General features: G+C 62.2%; 1 protein-coding gene across 1 annotated transcript; it reads left to right on the top strand.

The window, feature by feature from the left end:
- Nucleotides 1–2,739: 2,739 nt before the first annotated feature.
- Nucleotides 2,740–16,960, top strand: NPTXR (neuronal pentraxin receptor). The gene is made up of 5 exons (XM_084880030.1): nt 2,740–3,564; nt 11,222–11,447; nt 12,505–12,752; nt 14,553–14,732; nt 15,089–16,960. Exons 1-5 carry the CDS (start codon nt 3,007–3,009, stop codon nt 15,311–15,313), a joined length of 1,437 nt encoding a protein of 478 aa, XP_084736156.1. The 5' UTR covers nt 2,740–3,006; the 3' UTR covers nt 15,314–16,960.
- Nucleotides 16,961–19,289: the final 2,329 nt, after the last annotated feature.

Below are 19,289 nucleotides of genomic sequence, written 5' to 3'. Positions count from 1 at the left end.
CAGTGGGGTGAGTGTGCTGGGCACTGGGTGAGGGCAGGTCGGGGGGGCCGCGGTGGCCAGTGGGTGTGGGAGGGTCCTGGGGCCGGGGCAGGGCCTGGAGAAGGGTGGTCTGGGTCCTGGCAAAGGGAAGTTCCGGGAGGAACGCGGCCTGGCCACGGGGCGGGGAGGGGAGACCTGATGGTGGGGGGACAGCAGGCACACGGCCCGCCCTGGCAGCCGCGGGAAGAGACCGTCCTCCCCGGCAGCCCCTCCTTCCGGCTCCTCGGCTCGGCCTGGACTCAGGCCCGCACATGGCAGCCAGGTCCAGGCCCCCTGCAGGGAGGACACGGCTTCCTCCTCGGCTCCCAGCCCTCGGAGCCGCGAACAGATGTCCCGCTTCCTGCCGGAGCCCCGGCTGGGCCGGCTCCCGCTGCTGCTGCAGGGGAGCAGGAACCCTGGATGGAAACCTCCGGGCTTCCCCCGAGGAAAGGCCCCTGCCCTGGCGTCTGCCCCCGCCTCTGGCCTGGCCCTAAGCCGACCCACTGCGGACGGTCAAACGCCTCAGGCCCGGCCGGAGCCCTGCCGCCCCTCCGAGGCCCCAGGCTGGGCCGGCCGGGTGAACGCCCATGGGAGCCTTGGTCTCCATGATGCCCAACTCTGCCCAGAAATGGGATGGGAGCCCTGGCTGGTGTGGCTCAATGGATAGCGCGTCCCCCTACACACTCAAGGGTCCCGGGTTCGATTCCGGTCAAGGGCACATGCCCGGAGTGCAGACTCGATCCCCAGTCGAGGGCATGCAGGAGGCAGCCGATCAATGATTCTCTCTCATCGTTAATGTTTTGTTTTTTTTTTCTCTCTCTCTCTTCCTCTCTGAAATCAAAAAAAAATTATTTAAAAAAAAAAAAAAAAAAAAACAAACAGAAATGGGATGGGAGGAGGAGACAGAGAAAGGACAGAGCTGTCTTTCACCGGAGGCAGGTACTGAAGGCACCTGCAGAATAAAAGCAAAGACGTAAAAAAAGGAGAAGGAAATGAACATGCACCGAGCCCCTGACGTGCGAACATCGGTGTGTTAACTAGCCCGTCAGCCAGTATAAGGAAGGAGCAGCATGCATTGAGCACCTACTAAGTGCTAGACACGGTGCCAGGCCCTGGGCATACAGAGCAGCCTGGGCAGAAATGGTCTCTGCCCTGGAGTGCCTGAGCGGCCTTACCGAGGGTGTCTCCTTGGTCTTACCTAAGTCTCACTTCAACCTCGGAGGGAGGGACTGTGACCTCGTTTTATACCTTTTCTGTGAGTTTATTTGAGCCAAACTGACAACATAGGCTTGGGACCAAGATCTCCAGTGCTCCTGATCCCATTTCAGAGATGGAGCTGGCCTGAGTGGGGCGGGGGTGTTGGCCAGTGACTCCCATGAGCCGTGGCCCCTCCCCTCTCTCCCAGGTGGAGGGAGCGTCCACAGCCTCCGGGGGCCCCTCCAGCCCCGGGAACGCCGCCTGGAAAACTGCCACTGGAGGGAGTGGGGTTGCGAAGGAGGGTAGGCTTTTTTTTGTTTTAGGTTTTTCATTGCAAAGCTAATTTGCAAAAAATATATATAGACGGTTTTGACAGGAGAAAGTAAAAGGCTCCTCCACCACCCCCACAGCACGTCCCACTCCCATTCCTGCTGTTCCTTCCAGCCCGGCCCACAGCCCACCAGGGGCCGCCGCCCTAACGCCAGCTGGGAGGGCGGAGTCTTCTCTCCGCGTCTGTGTCCCCATAGAGGCAGGGAGGAACGCTGCTCCCTTTGAGATCACAGGAAGATTATATATATAATATTTATTATTATTATTATTATCGTATTATTATTATTATTATTATTATTATTATTATTATTTCAGAGAAGAAGGGGGGGATAGAGAAAGAGAGACATCAATGATGAGAGGGAACCACCAACTGGCTGCCTCCTGCACGCCCCCCACCAGGGATCCACCGCAACCCCGGGCACGTTCTCTTGACTGGAACCGAACCCAGGACCCTTCAGTCCGCAGGCCGATGCTCTGTCCACTGAGCCAAACCAGCCAGGGGCAGGAAGATTTTTTTATTTATTTATTTTTTTCAGTGCAGATGGAGGGGAGTAAACTCTGCTCCTTCAGGAGGTTAGGTCAAAATCTCCGGTCCCCTGCCCCCAACACCGGTCTCTATTCTCCCTCTCCTACAGCCACCCAGGACCACCCCACAGTGAGCGTCCGGTCAGAGGAGCCTGGGCCCCCTGCTGCTCCGGGGACCGCCTGCGGGACCCTGGACAGCGGCCTGGCCTCCGAGGGCCTCACTTTCCCCGTTTCCGTTATGAGCCTGTCCACGGCGAGGCTTCACCGGGGCTGAGGCTGGGGCTGGCTGTGGACAGAGCTGGACACTAGGGTGCAAGGGGAGGGCTGCCCACAAGGCGGCTGTTGGCACCGGCTTGGGGAGGGGGGGGCAGCGCACTGGAAGGGGGGTGCGGGGCGCCCAGGGGTCCTCGGTTTGGCCATCGAGCCGCCTCCCCCTGCGACCGAGGCGGGAGAAAGCTCTCCGCGCTGCACCCGGCGGCGCCCCCACCCGCTCGGCGCGGAAGGGGTGCGGGGCCGGGCCAGGCGGTCCCGGGGGGGGGGGGGGGGGGGCCGGGGGCGGGGCCGCCGCCGCTCCCCTCCCAGCGCCCGCTCCCCTCCCCGCCGCCGCTCCCCTCCCCACCGCCTCTCCGCTCCCCTCCCCGCGCCCGCTCCCCTCCCCACCGCCTCTCCGCTCCCCTCCCCGCGCCCGCTCCCCTCCCCGCCGCTCCCCTCCCCTTCTCTCCCTCCGCGCAGCGTCGGGCTCAGAGCAGCGGCAGCAGCGGCCGCGGCCACATCTCCGGCGCCTCCGCTCCCGCTCCCGCTCCGGCTCCCGCTCCGCCCCGGCCCCCTCGGCCCCGCGCCCCGGGCCCCGCGCCCCGACCCCGCCGCCGCGCCTGCCGGGCCCCGGCCCCCCGCCGCCTCACGCTGAAGTTCCTGGCCGTGCTGCTGGCCGCGGGCATGCTGGCCTTCCTCGCTGCCGTCATCTGCATCATCGCCAGCGTGCCCCTGGCGGCCAGCCGCGCGCGGGCGCTGCCCGCCGCCGACAACGCCTCGGCCGCGCCCCCGGGCCCGCAGCGCGGCCTGAGCGCCCTGCACGGCGCGGGCGGCTCGGCGGGGCCCCCCGAGCGGCCCGGGGCGCCGGCGGCCAGCGCGCCCCCGCTGCCGCCGCTGCCGCTGTTCGGCCGCTTCCTGTGCACCCCGCTGGCCGCCGCCTGCCCGTCGGGGGCCGCGCAGGGCGACGCGGCGCCGGCGCCGGGCGAGCGCGACGAGCTGCTGCTGCTGCAGAGCGCGGCCGAGCAGCTGCGCCGGACGGCGCTGCAGCAGGAGGAGCGCATCCGCGCCGACCGCGACCTCATCCGCGAGCTCACGGGCAAGCTGGGCCGCTGCGAGGGCGGCCTGCAGGGCGCCGGGCCGCGCCGCGACACCATGGCCGACGGCCCCGCCGACCCGCCCGGGCTCTTCCTGGAGCTGGAGGACGCGGTGCGCGCGCTCCGCGACCGCATCGACCGCATCGAGGTGAGCGCCGCGCCCCGCCGTCGGGGAGCAGCGGGTGGGAGGGGCCGGAGGGCGGCCCGGGCTCTGGCCGCGCTGAGCGGGGGGCCCTGGGGAGGCCGCCGGCTGGAGTTGGACCCTCAGGTCTCCCATCTCCCAGGGGGCGGCGGTTCCTGCTCCGCAGGCCAGAAGGAGGACTCCCCTTAGGGCACGTGGCTCGGAGACTGACCCTGTGCCTGAGGCTGTCAGCCTCAGCTTACATATCTGCAAAGTGGGTATAACGGTGTCCGCTGGCAGCGAGGACTGGTTGACACGTAGGGGGTGTAGAAATGCATGAAATGTCCATTTCATTTTCTTCTTTGAGACTTCCCCAGAGCAGCCCACCCACACCACTCCTAGGGGTCAGGAGACAGAACTCGGAATCCCCCCTCCTGCCCAAGACAAACAGAGCCCATAGCCATGCCCCCCGGGGCTGTGCCTGGGACCCGACCTAAGGGCACCAGCCCCAGCAGGATGCCTGGCAGCTGGCAGCTCTGGGTGGAGAACTGAGAACAGGGTTCCTCCCCGCCCACTCGCCTTTCTCAGACATCCCTGCTCCGGCTGGGAGCCGGACCCAAGAGCTCTGACCCAGGAGCCCACTGTCGGCAGTCACGTGACCCTGGGCCAGTCATTTCTCCTCTGAAGCTGCCAGCCCCCAGCTCCCTGTGAGGCCCTGTGGGAGGGGAGCTGGGCGGATGGACGGACAGGCATCCGGGAGACACTGACCACCCGGCGGGTCAGGCGCAGGGAAGGGCGTTGGCAACAAAACCAGCTGTGAAAGGAAGGGAGACAAGGAGGCCAAGCCCCGGCTGCCCCTCTATTCCTCCCTCCGAACCCAGTGCCCCCGGCAGAGGCCGAGAGGAGAGAGGCCGAAGGGAGAAACCCCCCTCCCCGCAGCTCTCCCTCGGTTAAATCTCTGCTCAGCAGCCCAGGCCCCGGCACCTGGAAGGCTGGCCATGCCCACCCCCGTGAGGGACCCTCAGAAAGTCTGTGCTGGTGTCCGCACCCCGCCCTCAGGGTGTCAGAGTGCAGCCAGGGAGCCATCACAGACAACCTCTCACCTTACAGGGAGAAACGTGGGCCTCAGAGACCTCCTATGGCGAGCGACAGAGGCAGGAGGAAAGTCGGGGGGGGCGGGGCTTGTCTGCCAGGCCAGCACCCCTTTTCCCACTCCAGCTCTGGGGGGTTTCTAGCCTGAGAGACAAGTGCAAGAAATAACAACAACAACAACAATAAAAATAATGAAACGCTGAAAGTCAGCAGTGAAGGGGAGCCTCAGTTTTCCCACCTGCATAATGGGACAGTAACAGCACCTGCCTCACTGGGGTGTCAGGAGGAATACGTGAGACAGTCTCCATGAAGGGCCCAGAACAATGTTGGGCTGAGGCGTGCCCAGTCAGTTTGAGTGACGGCTATTTTTAACCCTAAGCTATCCCTTCACTAACTTTTTATTTATTTATTATTTTTTTGAAAATATGTTTTATTAAGTTTTCACAGAGAGGAAAGGAGAGGGATAGAGAGTTAGAAACATCAATGAGACAGAAACATCGATCAGCTGCTTCCTGCACACCCCCTATTGGGGATGTGCTGGCCACCAAGGTACACGCCCTTGATGGGAATCGAACCTGGGACCCCTTAGTCCGCAGGCCGACACTCTATCTGCTGAGCCAAACCAGTTACGGCTCTTTATTAACTTTTTATTTTTTATTTTATTTTTTTTTTCAAAATTCAGATTTTATATATTTTTTTTTTATTGATTTTTTTTTACAGAGAGGAAGGGAGAGAGATAGAGAGCTAGAAACGTCGATGAGAAAGAAACATCGACCAGCTGCCTCTTGCACACCCCTTACTGGGGATGTGCCTGCAACCAACGTACATGCCCCTGACCGGAATCGAACCTGGGATCTTTCAGTTCGCAGGCCGACACTCTAACACTGAACCAAACCGGTTTCGGCTTTACTGACTTTTTAAATAGCCAAAAATAAAAACTGGAACAAACCCTCCTTTCAGGAATAAATTTTATTAATGTAAAACAATTTTTGGTTTTCAAATAACTTCCTCTTGCCTGCCCCAGCCCCTGCCCCCACACCCAGATGGCACCGAGGCTCCGCCCCCGTCTGGGCTGGCAGGCTGGCCTGTTCCCCCAGCACCTGCGCGTTTGGCAGGGCGGCTCGGCGTAGCCCTGAGGCTGGGCCATCCTGGCCGCTGGGATTTGGCACTCGCCCGCCTGTCAGGGGGGGAGCTCTGACTTCCCATCGCACCCGCCCGCTCTCTGGGTGCGGTGGACACGAGGGGAGAGAGGCGGGGCTCTGCCCACCCTTCTTCCCGGGCCCGGGTGTGGAGTCGGACCATTGGTCTCAGCTGGACTCCATCCCCCTGTCAGACACCGTTTCGTTTCTCTCTTCTCTTTCCCTCCGACATCCACACAAGGATGGATCCTCCAGAGGGTCAGGGTCTGCTTTCTCTCCGCACGTGGCTTCCCCCGAGGCACCTGGCGGCACCACTGACGTTGATAAACTGAATAAAATGTTTCAGTCCTTACCTCGCTGGACCCTCTCCGACCTCTGACCCCCCTGATCATTCCTCCTGCAGGCTTCCGTGTCCTTGTCTCCTAGACACCCCGCACCGCCTCTCCTCCCTCTCCGCCGTTCTGCCCTTTTCCGGGTTCTCCCCCTTTAACAGCGGCCCCTCCTGGCTCCCACCTCCCTCTCCCTGGGGGAGCCCAGCCACGCCCTCAGCTTCCAGCATCCACTCCGCTGGGACGCCCCAGCTTCCGCTCCAGCCCAGGATTCTCCCCTGAGCTCCAGGTCCCTGAGCTCCTCCCTCTGGAGTTCCCCCCAGCCAGCCCCCGGCCCTAGAGTCCCCCCTGAACTCGGGGTGTGCTCTGGAAAGGCGCGCCGGGGTCCTCCCCTCCCTCCTCCTTCCGCTTGGCCGCTCTCTCTGTGGCCACTCTCAGCAGCCTGTCACTCTCCCTCCCCCAGACACATCTTTCCACCCTCCCCCCTCAGACAGCCCCAGGGGTCCTCCTCAGGCCACGGGGGCTTCCTGTATTGCAAACTCCTCAGCCTGGTCCAGGCTGCCATTGGGGACCTGGCTCGTCTCCCCGTCCCCTCTCTCCCCGCCAGCATATCTATCCGTATCCTTTAAGAGTGTTCTGAGACACCTCTTCCAGAGGCCCTCCTTGATCACACTCTGCCCCTATCACCCCTTCCCCACCCCAAAGGCCAACTACCCAAGGCGGGGAGGGTCCCGCCGGCCCCGCCTCTCTCTCCAGGCCTCAGGTGCCGGAGGGCTTGGGAGAAATGGTTGGTCTTCGTGTTTTTACTTTTGTTGTTATGGCTGTTGCTGTTAATGGAAAAGTGTCAAAGGTATTTTTTGGGGGGAATCAGCTCTAATCCCACCACTGCATTTGTGTTGCAGCTTCTTCCCGTCCTTTTACCCCAATGCCCGCTCTGCTGGTCATTGCCCCTTCGTGGCGCCATCGTACCCGGGGTCCGTCGCGGCTCTGCCAGCCCTCGGTCCCACGGGCATCTTTTGTTGCTGGGGAATGTAGGCGGTTTCTAATTCTCCTCCTTAGACGCTCCATGCGGGATCCACGTGGGGCAGAGAGCCGTGCTTTTTCTTTTTTAAAGTCTGCTGAATGGCTCCCGCAGGCTGCGTTCCCGGGAGTGGGGCTGCTGGGTCAGAGGATACTGGCTTCTGTGGCTGCGGCCAAGAACCACTTTCCAGAAGGGCTGGACCGCTGATGTGGCCACCGGCCAGGCCACGTGCTCCGTGTTCCGCGTCTGCGCTGATTTATCTATAACGGAAACCTCAGGATCCATCGCGGCAGTCATTCTTCGACACACACCACATCCTCCGCCAGCCTCGCAAGCTGGCCGCCTCCCTCCGTCTGGGAGCGGGAGCCGGGGTGAGGGACACGCTGACGGCCACAGAGGGCCCTGGACTTAACAAGTACAGCTCACACCGAGCACGTCCCAGGTCCCAGCGCACTGTGCTTCTCCCTTTATCCTCCTCCAACCTCTAGGAGGGGGGGTGCTGTCCGATCCCTTTTTAAAATGAGGAAACCGAGGTTCAGAGAGGTTAAGGAACTGGCCCAGTGTCACACAGCAGTGGCACCTGGATTGGACCCTGACATTGGCTCCAGAGCCCTCGTGGGTCATCATTAACTCCAGATCCATCTGGAGGGGTCAGGCCTCAGTGCCTTCTGGAGAGTGAGAAGGACAGGCGAGGGCAGCGGCCCTCGCTTGGTGGTCCCTGGCCATTGCTGCCTCAGAGCACCCAGAGCGAGGGTGATGAGGCTCAGTACTCAGAGGCTCGTCCTGCTGGCAGGTAATCAGGAGGACGGTGTGAGAGCCTCGCTGATAAGAAGAACAACGAGAAGTAGCCTTGACGGGGCGCTTGCTGCATCTGTATGAGCTTGTGCAGGCTTCAGCCGGCTGGAGCAGGCTGGACACACTCCTCACACAGATAAGGAAGTGGAGGCTCAGAGAACCTGAAGGAACCAGAGGCAGGCAGCCCCCAGCCCCGCTCTGGTTTCCTCGCTGTCAGAAGATTCAGGGGCCAGACCCTCCCTAACCACCTTTCAGCTGTGCGTTCTCTCAGCAGTAGGAAGGCCAGGCGGCACAAAGCTGAGAGCTTCCAGCTTGCAGCTTTAGGCTGATCACATTTCCTCTTTGGGCCTCAGTTTTTTAATCTTTAAAATGGGTAGAAGGAGGGGCCAGGTTCGGTCCAGGCCCTTGGGTCTTTAAATGATGAGTTCTTGGGCACCCAGATTGGGAGTTGGGGGAGGGGGTGCATATGTGTGCAGCCCCCCAGCTTCCAGGCACCCGCTCCGGGCCTCCTGTTTCTCAGGGAAATCTGCAGATAAACACAGCGACTTAGAGAACCTACTGGTGCCTTTCCTAATGTCTGTTTTATGGGCACCCCTTCTGGAAGCTTCTGCCCTCTGCGGGCTGCTTCCCCTGACCCAGCCTCTTGGGCCGTGAAGGGGGCCAGCAGAGCATGGCAGGAGAGGCTCTGCCCACTGGCCTTTGGATTGAGGATGTGGAACCTTGTGCCCTCCAGCCACCTGCAGACCCTGGTGCCCGGCTCCCTGTGGCTGGCAGGTGGGGGACCTGCCCTGGGAAGCCCTTACCCCCTGCTCCGGCCCGGGTGGCACCTTCATTCCAGCAAGATACCTGGTGTCTTGAGCCCCAGCTCTGCCACCTGTTGTGACCTCAGAACATGTCTTCTTCTCTCTGGTCCTCAGTTTCCCCACCTGTCAAATGGGAGGGGTGGGCAGGACCCCTCTCGCTCTGTCATTCTGTGCCCCTGAGGCCTCTCGTCCCTGGCAGGCCTTCCCGCAGGAGAGGAGGCTGCTGTGCCGAGCAGCAGGCCCTTCCTTGTGGGACTTGGTTTATTTTTTTTAGTTATATCTTACACTCATGGTGTCTGAGAGCTCACACAGCTTACTTACGAAAGACACAAATCTTAAATGCACAGCTCAGTGAACGTTTTCTGTGTGGAAACACCATGAGAGCACCGCCCAGATGAAGAATCAGAACATGTCCAGTGCCCCAGCAGGCTTCTCTGTGACCGCCCCCCCCCAAAATCTGTATTTCCCAGAGGCACCCCAATTCTGCTTCTGCCACCACCCGTCCCTCTAACACGCGTCCGAACACCCTTCCGACGGGCGCGGCTGCGTCCCCAGGTCTGGTCTTCTCGGTTTCACTAAGCCTGAGGTTCGCTGGGCCTGAGTCCGGGGGCTGTTTGTCACGTCTCGATGCTGTGCAGTGTCTCTGTGGCCGTGTCTGCATGTTCCGTGAGGGGCGTTTGCTTGTTTCCGGTTTGGGTTATGACAAAGCAGCCTGCGGTGTGCTGTGGTGGCTGGAAGTGTCTCCTGGCTCCATCCCCAGCAGTGGGGTGCCCGGGCCTGGGAGAGGCACAGAGTTAGCGGCAGGAGGTACGTAGGCCCAAAGCTTTTCCAAAGTGGCAGCGAGCGTCCACACGCCCACCTGCGTGCGAGTCTCGCCAGCCTGGGCTTCATCTGGAAGCCGCTCCTGTCCGGGGGGCGTGAGCGCACTCGCCGGCGTTAATCTGTGTTTCTCCTGACTCAGGGAGTGGCGCACCTTTCCTGTGGCTTCTGGCCATTTGGTGAAGCCCTCGCCTGAGGGAGGCGGAGTGAGAGTGACTGAGGGTGCGGTGGGGTTCCCCCAGGACGAACTGGACACTGGGGCATGGATTGCAGCACCAGCCCCCGGCGAGAGGTCTGGGTCAAGGGCAGGCCCTGGGGATGGGGAGATGGTGGTCTGGACTAGCCTGGGTATTTAGACTCCACTAAAGGGATAGGCAGTGGTTCTTGCCAGGGTCCCCTGAATGGCCTTCTGATCCTCGCCATAAAGGTCTGGGACCCAGCCACAACCGGTGTGGCTCAGTGGATAGAGCGTTGGCCTGAGGACTGAAAGGTCCCGGGTTCGATTCTGGGCAAGGGCATGTACCTTGGTTGCGGGCACATTTCCAGTAGGGGGTGTGCAGGAGGCAGCTGATCAATGCTTCTCTCTCATCGATGTTTCTAACTCTCTATCCCTCTCCTTTCCTCTCTGTAAAAAATCAATAAAATATATATATATATTTTAAAAATTCATGAGTAAATACATGTAAAGTGCCAAGGATGGGCCTTGCATGCTCATTCGGATGTGTGCCCCTCCTTCCAAGCTTGGCACAGTGGAAGGGGGGAAACTGAGGACAGAGCAGGGCTGGGACCGAGCACCCCCAGCCACGGCCCTTCCAGCACTGAGATTGGCCCTTCCAGAACAGCAGGTTGGCTCTCGAGCTGGATTTGAACTCTGGGCTGCCTGACTCAGGAATCTGTTATCTTAACCACATTCCACCCAGATGGCTACAGCCCTGGAGCCCTGTGCCAGAAGCCCCTGGGTCTGCCTAGTGCCCAAAGCTTGGCGAGTGAGCAGGTGAAGACCTTCAAGGACCCATCAGGGGCAGCTTCAGGCATGAAGGAGTGTGCTGTGGCCATCACCCCGGCTGCACATTGGAACCGCCCCGGGAGCTTCTCCCTGCCAGCCCTCTCTGTCTCCCTCTCCCCGCCCCCCCCCCCACCGCCCCGATGCTCACACCCCCCATTGGCTGGGAGGTCCTTGAGGGCCGGAGCCAGCCTGCTCTCAGCTGCCAGCACACACCAGTCTGACCACAGTCGAGCTGGATTTGGCTCCGGAGCTGTCTGGCTGTATGATCTTTATTGTATATTTTCATTGATTTTAGAGAGAAAAGGAGAGGGAGAGAGAGAGACAGAAACATCAATGATGAGAATCATTGATTGGCTCCCTCTTGCATGCCCCCTGCTGGGGATGGAGCCTGTAACCCCGGGGCATATGCCCTGACTGGGATTTGAACCGTGACCTCCTGGTTCATAGGTGGACTCCCAGCCCCTGAGCCAAGCCAGGTGGGCTGAGTCTATAGCCTTAACATGCTTTGCCAGACGCTCGGTCTGCGACTGGAAGCTGGCATTGCTGGCTCCACTCTGCCTACCGGAAGCTGGAGCTCACCTGGGGTCACTCCGCAGCAGGGAGGGGGTCTCTGAGCCCCGGGTCCCTTCCCTTCCCCCCTTGGAGTGACCTCACGTTTCCTTTCTCTGCCCTGAGAGCAGCAGGAGCTCCCAGCCCGCGTGAACTTCTCAGCCGCGCCCGCCCCTGCGCCCGCGGTGCCCACCGCCCTGCACTCCAAGATGGACAAGCTGGAGGGGCAGCTGCTGGCCAAGGTGCTGGCGCTGGAGAAGGAGCGCGCGGCCCTCAGCCACAGCAGCCACCAGCAGCGGCAGGAGGTGGAGAAGGAGCTGGACGCCCTGCAGGGCCGCATAGCCGGCCTGGAGCATGGTGGGTCCGGGCCCCAGATGGGGGCTGGGGGGGCGGGGCTCTTGGGCTGGGGGGAAGGGAAAGGGGGAGAGTCACCGGGAAAACATCCTCATGCTCTCCAGAAGCTGGAGAGAGAACAGCGGGAGGAGCTGGGAAACGCAGAGGGAGAGGATTGCTGGCTGCCATTCCCATTATTATTATTATTTTTTTTATCATTACCATTTTTTTCTCATTAGTATTAAGTTTGTATTTTCTGGCACCTATTCTATATTGGGAGTGCGCTAAGACCTTGACACATCAGCTGTCAAGTCCTTGCGGTTTCATCTTCACACACCACGGGGGGCATAGTGCTGTTGTTACCCCCATTCCACAGATGGGGAAACTGAAGCTCAGAGAGGTCAAGTGACTTACCCAGGGTCACACAGCCAGTGCGTCGTGGATCTAGGCTTCAAACTAAATCCGATCCCAAAGCTCATGCATTTAAGCACCCCACAGAATATCGCCTTCAGTGAACCAGGGTTTTGTTCGTTTAACACCGGGGCCTGGCATGCCAGGGTGACAGAGAAACGACGTGATGGACCACATACAGGAATGAGCATCCGGAGACCTGCTTCCTGGCTCCCCAGCTGTCACCAGCTTGCTCTGTGATGTTGGAAATTTGCTTCCTTTACCCAGGCCTCGTTTTCCTCATCTGAAAAGTAGAGATTTCAGGCTCATAAGCTCTCAGGGATCTTTCATCTTTGAAACCTTGTGAGGACCACCGCCAGGGGATTATGGACAAGTTGGGGATCCCAGGGAAAACCATGAGCTGACCTTTAGCCGGGACTGGCTTAAATGTAGGACAGGAATTCTGGGGGGAAGAAATCCGGGAGGCTTCCTGGAGGAGGCGGGCCTCCAGTTAGTCCTAGAAAGCAGAGGCGGGGAGTGAATTGTGGGTTGAAGGGGCCAAAGCAGGGGCACAACTGAAGGGAAGCACAGCAGGTGCCTGAGGACTGGAGCATGCTCTGCCCACCACACCCTCAGTGGTGTGCACTGACTCCCACCGTTTCCACCTTGCCCCCCATCCCGCCCCCCGCAGGGTCCTCAGCCTACAGCCCTCCCGACGCCTTCAAGATCAGCATCCCCATCCGCAACAACTACATGTACGCCCGCGTGCGGAAGGCGCTGCCCGAGCTCTACGCCTTCACCGTCTGCGTGTGGCTGCGGGCCCGGCCGGGCAGCGCCGGCCAGGGCACCCCCTTCTCCTACTCCGTGCCGGGGCAGGCCAACGAGATCGTGCTGCTGGAGGCCGGCCCCGAGCCCATGGAGCTGCTCATCAACGACAAGGTCAGCGGGCTGGGCAGACCACAGGGCTGGGGGCAGGGCCACCCTTCCAGGAGCCCCGCACTGGGCCGGCCCCACACGGGGGGGCCCTTTCCATTCTCTCGCTTGGTGTATGCAGCGCACCCGCCATGCCTGCTGCCTGCCAGGCTGGGCTCCGGAGCACAGGGACAAGCCAGACCTGGGGCCGGCTGGAGAGGGGCTCCAGTCCCAGAGGGCTCAGTGGGGGGCTCCCATTTCCGGGGGAGGGAGGAGAGGCTCCCCGGCGGCCAGCTATAGGAGCAGGGCTGGACGTGTCTGCCTAGGGGTCCTGCTCATTCTCCTGGACAAAGAGAGAGGTCCCAGGACCCCCCTGACGGAGAGGCCCCTCCCAGGCCCCAGCCGAATCCTGCTCAGCAGGAGGTGTTTTTATGGGTGTCCTGGAAGTGGAGGAAGGAGATGGGCGGTGAGGTCTTTCTGAGACCCAGTAGGTCCTGAGAAGACTGGGAAGGCGGACTACATCTAGACTAGATCCTGCTAACGAACCATGTTCCCTTCACCACCCGCTGGCTGCCATCCTGGGCCGTCAGCACTCACGGCTGAGGACTTCAGCACCCTGGACAGGGCACAGGGCAGCCCCATTCACAGACCTCACAGGCCCCTTTGCTGCCTCCCTCCAAGCCTTTGCTCCTCTGTGCTCCCCCCTCGCTCTGTCTCGTGGGGATGGGTCAGAGTCCGTAGTCATCCAGGTGCGTTAAGCTCCATGTCTCTGTTCCCACACCCCTCCTCCTCTGGGCCTTTATCGGCTCTGTACCTCCCTAACGGCCCTGCGGCATTTTGTCTTGTATGTAATTCTGTTCCCGAAGCCCTTCCCTTGGGGCAGACCCGCTCCCTCACCGCTGGGGCCAGCATGGCATCCCCGGCACTAGGCCTGGCACCGCGTGGGCCTCGGCAGTGCTGCACTGAACTGTGATCTCAGAGGACGAGGAGATGAAAGAGCCTCTGGGAGCACCAAACCACAGGCAGCCGACGCCTTTCCCTCCCAGGCCAGGGCTAATCAGGCAGCGGTGGCCTCCGAGAGCTCTGCAGGGAGGAGGGCTCTGAGGCCGAGGCTCGGCTTGTGATGGATTGGCCGTGTCTGCCTTAGGGGAAGGAGGCGGAGTGGCTGCCTGTTGGCCATTCCTCGCCTGACCTCCTCCCTTCACAGATGAGGAATCGGAGACCAAGAGGAAGGTGCAGACCCCACAGGGTCCCTGCAGAGGGGAGAGGGGGGAATTGGCAGAATCAGGGGCCATGCCAGTGCCCCGCCCGAGCCCAAGGCGTGTTCTGCCACGGCCTGCACTTTCTGAGCCCGCTGTGTGCCGGGCGCTGAGTGAGGTGTTCAGGGGAAGGTAGGATTGGAGATGGGGCTCTCACCCCACGTGACCTTACAGGCCTGTAAGTGAAGGAACTGCCCGGAAACAAATGAAAACCAGCACTGACTAGTTCCGGGGGGTCTGGGTGAAGCGGTCTGGTTAGGTGGTGGGGAAAGAGGAGAGAGTGTGGGAGGTCTGTGCTCAAAGGACACTGGCGGTTCCCCGACTGGGGCCCTGTGCCCTGTCCAGGGTGCTGAAGTCCGAAGAAGTGAGTGCTGACTTGGACAGAGCCACGGATGGCAGCCAGCGGGTGGTGAAGGGAACATGGTTAGAAGGGAACATGGGAGGAAGGAGAGGGCCAAGCCTCGGGTCCGTCCCCGGAAGGACGGGCATGGTGCTCCTGGTCCCCCCACAACTGCTCCAGCCTCGGGCCTTGTGACCTCTGACCTGGCGCTGGGGGATCTGTGTCCAGGTGGCCCAGCTCCCCCTGAGCCTGAAGGACAACGGCTGGCACCACATCTGCATCGCCTGGACCACGAGAGACGGCCTGTGGTCTGCCTACCAGGACGGGGAGCTGCGGGGCTCCGGTGAGAACCTGGCTGCCTGGCACCCCATCAAGCCGCACGGGATCCTCATTCTGGGCCAAGAACAGGTAAGGCTCTGATAGGGTGATGGCTACGCCGGAGGCCCAAGTAGAAATACCACCCACCCAGGGCCCTGAGGAGGAGAGGCGAGGCGGAGGGACCCTGAAAGCACAGCAGTGATCGCTAGGTCTGACCGGGCCATTGGAGGCCTGCCCAAGGGGCAGGGCTAGAACCTTAGGGGCGGGGCTAGAACCTTAGGGTGGAATAACAGCTTAGGGGCGGGGCTAGCAGCTTGGGGCGGAGCTAGAACCTTAGGGGTGGGCTCAAACATAGGGGCGGGGCTTCCACTGGGACAGGGCCTGCCTATATCTTTTCTGCACCCTCACCGCATGTCCCTCTCCCTTTTCTCTGCTCCGTTGCCCAGGATGCTCTGGGAGGTCGATTCGACGCCACCCAGGCCTTCGTGGGTGACATTGCCCAGTTTAACCTGTGGGACCACGCCCTGACCGCGGCCCAGGTCCTGGGCATCGCCAACTGCACCGGGCCGCTGCCGGGCAACGTCCTCCCCTGGGAAGACCGGCTGGTGGAGGCCTTCGGGGGCGCCACCAAGACGGCCTTCGACGTCTGCAAGGGGAGGGCCAGGGCATGAGGGGCCACTGTGTCCCGGGCCCCCCTTGCCTGCCAATGTGGAGACCTTACAGGAGGGGGCGCACTCCCCCCTCAGCCTCCCACTCACTGGCCTCCCCTCCTGCTCACGCCTGGCCATGCCTCTCATTTCCCGCCCCCACACCCACACCTCCAGGATGCCTGCCTGATGGCTGCCCCTGATCCCACCTGGGGTGAGTCCAGGGCCTGCAGGGGGGTAGCAGTGCCCACAGCCCTCCTTACCCCCACCACAGCCTCCTCCACTGACCACATCTGAATCCACTGATGTCAGCAGCATCCCATGGGGCTGTGGGGGGGAGGGCCCATTATCCACCGATGGCCCCAGGCAACAGACCTGACCCTTCCCCTCAGGGCTGCAGAGCAGTCCCTGCTGCGAAGGGGAGGGCACAGACCTAGGAGACTCGGACTCCCCCTCCACCCCTCTCCACCAGCTGCAGGCAAGGGCAGCGGGATCTCGATGGACCCTCTACCCCACACCCCACCCCTCCTCCTCCTTTTTCCTCATTCCTTTGTGTGCAGTGGATTGAATGCTGGTTCCATGCCTGTCCAAACCCCACCTCCGGGACATTCCCTTCTCAGCTCTGGCCTGGAGGGTCAGGGACCAAGACCCCAGGGGGCCACAAGGCCCTAGTCACCCCCGTACCCACCCGCAGCTGTGTCCACTGCTTGCACGGGCACTCCTCCCATCTGTGGCTGGGACGGGCCCAGGCCACCTCGCCCTGAGCTAGGAGTGGCATGAGGCAGAGGCCCCTGGCAGAGCCCCATTACCGCCCTCTCTGAGGAGGGAAGAAGCCCATGAGCAGCAGAAGCATGCAGGGCTGTGCAGAGCGTCGCATGAGGCGGAGCCGCCCCTGGTTCCAGCCAGCTCTGCTGTGTGGCCTTCTCTAAGTCCCCGCCCTCTCTGGGCCAGCCTGCCTCGTTTGTGAGCATTTGAGATGGTCTGTGGCTTCTGGAGAACTTTCCTGGCAGGGCAGGTCCTGGGACGGGCAGCACCTGGGATCTGGCTGGGCACGAGTCAGGGCCAGCAGCTGGCTCAGAGAGTCAGGCAAGGGCAGAGGGCCAGGCAGCCCCCTCCTGTGCAAACTGTAAACACCAGCTCTTCGGGGCGCCCCCAGCCTGGCACTCTGCCTGTCTGCGTGTGTCTCCTTGGGCTGGTGGCTTCCCGGTCCCCAGCCTGGAGTCCTCACCAGCTCCCCCGCGGGCGTGGGAGAATGTCGGAGCTGAGAAACCACCCAGTCGGGTCCCTTATGGTGCAGATAGGGGAGCACTCAGAGAGGGCAGGTGACTTGTACGGGATCGCCCAGCACAGGGGGGCGGGGCCAGGACGAGAGCCCACACCTCCTGCCTGCCACGAGGGCCTCTGAGTCCAGCCTGCCCCTGGAGGGCGCACACCTGGCAGGTCGGAATGCTTTCCCACGTGACGACCTGGACATCTTCCTCCGGGAACCCCCCTTTGGCAGCCCCTGCCTCCCGGGAGGCCTGACACCCGCCCCTCCCCCCGGCATTGTGGCAGCAACAGGGAGCTGCGGACACCGGTGTCCTTCCCTGCCATCCCCTCCCAGGTCCGGGCAGCTGCACGCTACCTGGCTCGCGTGGGCACTGGTGCCTCTTGCCCCACTTTTTGTCCTTGTCTCACGGCCAATGCCACGGAGAGCCGTGGGCTGGGGGGCTTTAAGAGCAGGAGCAGACCTTTCCTCCGCCGGCCCCTCCCCCCGGAGGGACCCAGGAGGAGGAGCGGGATGGCGCTTCAGCCGGAACCTGCTGGGACCTAGGTTGCCCTGGTAACAGCCAATGACATCAGCCCAAGTACTGGGTCAAGTATCTCCCAGTGACACGCGCTGTTGCTGGGGTGATGGCGGGATTGGGAGCCTGGACGTCAGGGGCCCCGGACGCTTAGATCCGTGGGTTTCTGTTTTGTTTTTAAGGAAGCCGCCTCTGGGGAAGCCCCGGGGGAGAGAGAGGGTCTTAGGATGGAGGGGACAGAACCTGGTCCCTCGAGCCCACCCAGAGGACATCCAGGTCCGTACGCTTTGCCGTGGCCATGAGATGCCTGCTGCCCCCTGGACGGCCATCCAGGGGTAGCAGGACACGGGGGCAGGCTCTGCGTCTGGGCCGTTGGTGGGTGGCCTGGACCCCACTCATCAGTGCCTGCCCCAAGCCCCCACCCCTCATACTTGGTGAGTCCTATCCTCACAGCTAGGACTCTCCTCGTACACGAGCACAGAGAGGCGAAGTAACTGCCCAGGATCCATCAGCCAGCGGGTGACGGAGCCGAGTTCACACCAGGCAGGTGTCCTCGGAGGCCCCCCCTCCGCCCCAGGGGACAGTCACCCACACTGCGGGGTGGGGTTTGGGCACCAGTGCTCCCAGTGGGTTTCCGCCTGAAGGGCCGTGTCTGGCCCTCTCCTCTCCCTCCCTCCCTCCCACCCCAGAGTGTGAGGTGGAGGGACGGAGGCAGGCCTGGTCCACCCCCAGGCCCAGGTCCCCCTGGTGAGGCTGTGTCCCCTCCTCCGCTGGCTGGAGACTCCAGGAGGCCTGGAAGGCACACTGCCCCCCCAGAGTCCCAGGCAGGGGCGGGGCGGGAGCAGCCCCCCTCCCGCTTCGGGCCAAGCCCGCTCCAGGTGCTCTCAGCTCTCACCTGCCAGACCCGCCCCCCCCCCCCCCCCCCCGCCTCTGCGGCATGCTGGGCCCAGCCCGCCTCCCTGGGGCCAGGTCACCTGCCACAATCACACGTGTCCTCCGCCAGCAGACTCAGGCAGAGATGGAAGCCCTCATCTTACAGATGGGGACACCGGCCCAACCCCCAATGGGCGAGGGGCCCGAGGCCACCCAGCTGGGACAGCGGGAGACCTGAGCCCCGCTTTCTGACGCTGCTCTCTCCACAATGGGGACCCCTCTCCCCGGAACTGGTCCCCCCTTTCTGTTTCCCTGCACCTGTGCCCTGAGCAAACGGGAAGGGGCCCCCTCCCAGAGGTGGGACCATTTTCTTTACCCCCTTTGTCCCAGCTGCCTGCCACCCCAAGTCCCCCTGGCCCCTGACCCCTGACCCCTGACCCCTGACCCTGGGTGGAGAAGAGGCTCACGTGGGCCCTGGCTGAGCAGTGGGAGAGCCTGTCACGCTGTTGGACACGGAAATCAGTGCATCCTCCTGGGGGCCCGCCCCCTCCCGTCCTCCTGGCCCCGTTTTGTATATAGTGACGTGAGGTGCAACGTGTATGTGTGTGTGTGTGTGTGTGTGTGTGTGGGTGTGTGATATGCCATAGATTTTGTCACTTTCTTGTTTTTGTAAATTCGAATGTTCAAAATAAACATGATGTTTACTCTGAGACTCTGCTTGCAAGGCTGGGGCTCCGGGCGGGGCATGGGGGGGCGAGGGGGCAGCAGGCAAAGACAGGAGGTGCCACCTTGGTGCCCCAAGCCTCACCCAAAACACCCATCCACCCATCTCCCCCAACCTGACGGGTTCTGCAGGCCCAGGGGCAGGTGTACCTCACTTCCCAGGACGGACGGAGGAGAACGTGCAGAACGCAGGTCCCACGGGGAACGTGTCCCAGTTCTGAGAGCTGGCCTCGGCTCACTCCCAACCCCCCGTCCCCGTCCTGTGCCCCAGTTCTGGGAACCAGGTCCCTGGCTTGTGTCCTGAGACCCAGTCTGCCTGAGCTTGTGCCTGGACCCCCCGGCGGTGCCTCCCTCGGAGTCCTGGGAGGTGGGGGAGGGGAAGGAAGGTGGCCCTGGTGTGTTTCAGCCCCTCCCCTCCCCACGGTCTACCTGGACACCTCTGGCCTGCTCAGCCTCTAAGCTGGACTCTGACAGCCCCCCACCCACCCCTCCAGCACCCACCATCCCTGGGGGGCCTTGACCCGGTCCACACCATCTTAGGGACGCAGCCTGCACCCTCCTGCTCCATCTATAGCGTCATGGATCTGTCCTATGCCGGCCCCTGTGAACTGCCAGGGCGC

The sequence above is a fragment of the Pipistrellus hanaki genome, assembly GCF_964339955.1.
Source record: "Pipistrellus hanaki genome assembly, chromosome: 3".
NCBI classification, from domain to species: Eukaryota; Metazoa; Chordata; class Mammalia; order Chiroptera; family Vespertilionidae; genus Pipistrellus; species Pipistrellus hanaki.
The sequence above is the reverse complement of the archived record's forward strand: the minus strand, read 5'-3'. Positions and strand labels throughout refer to the sequence as shown.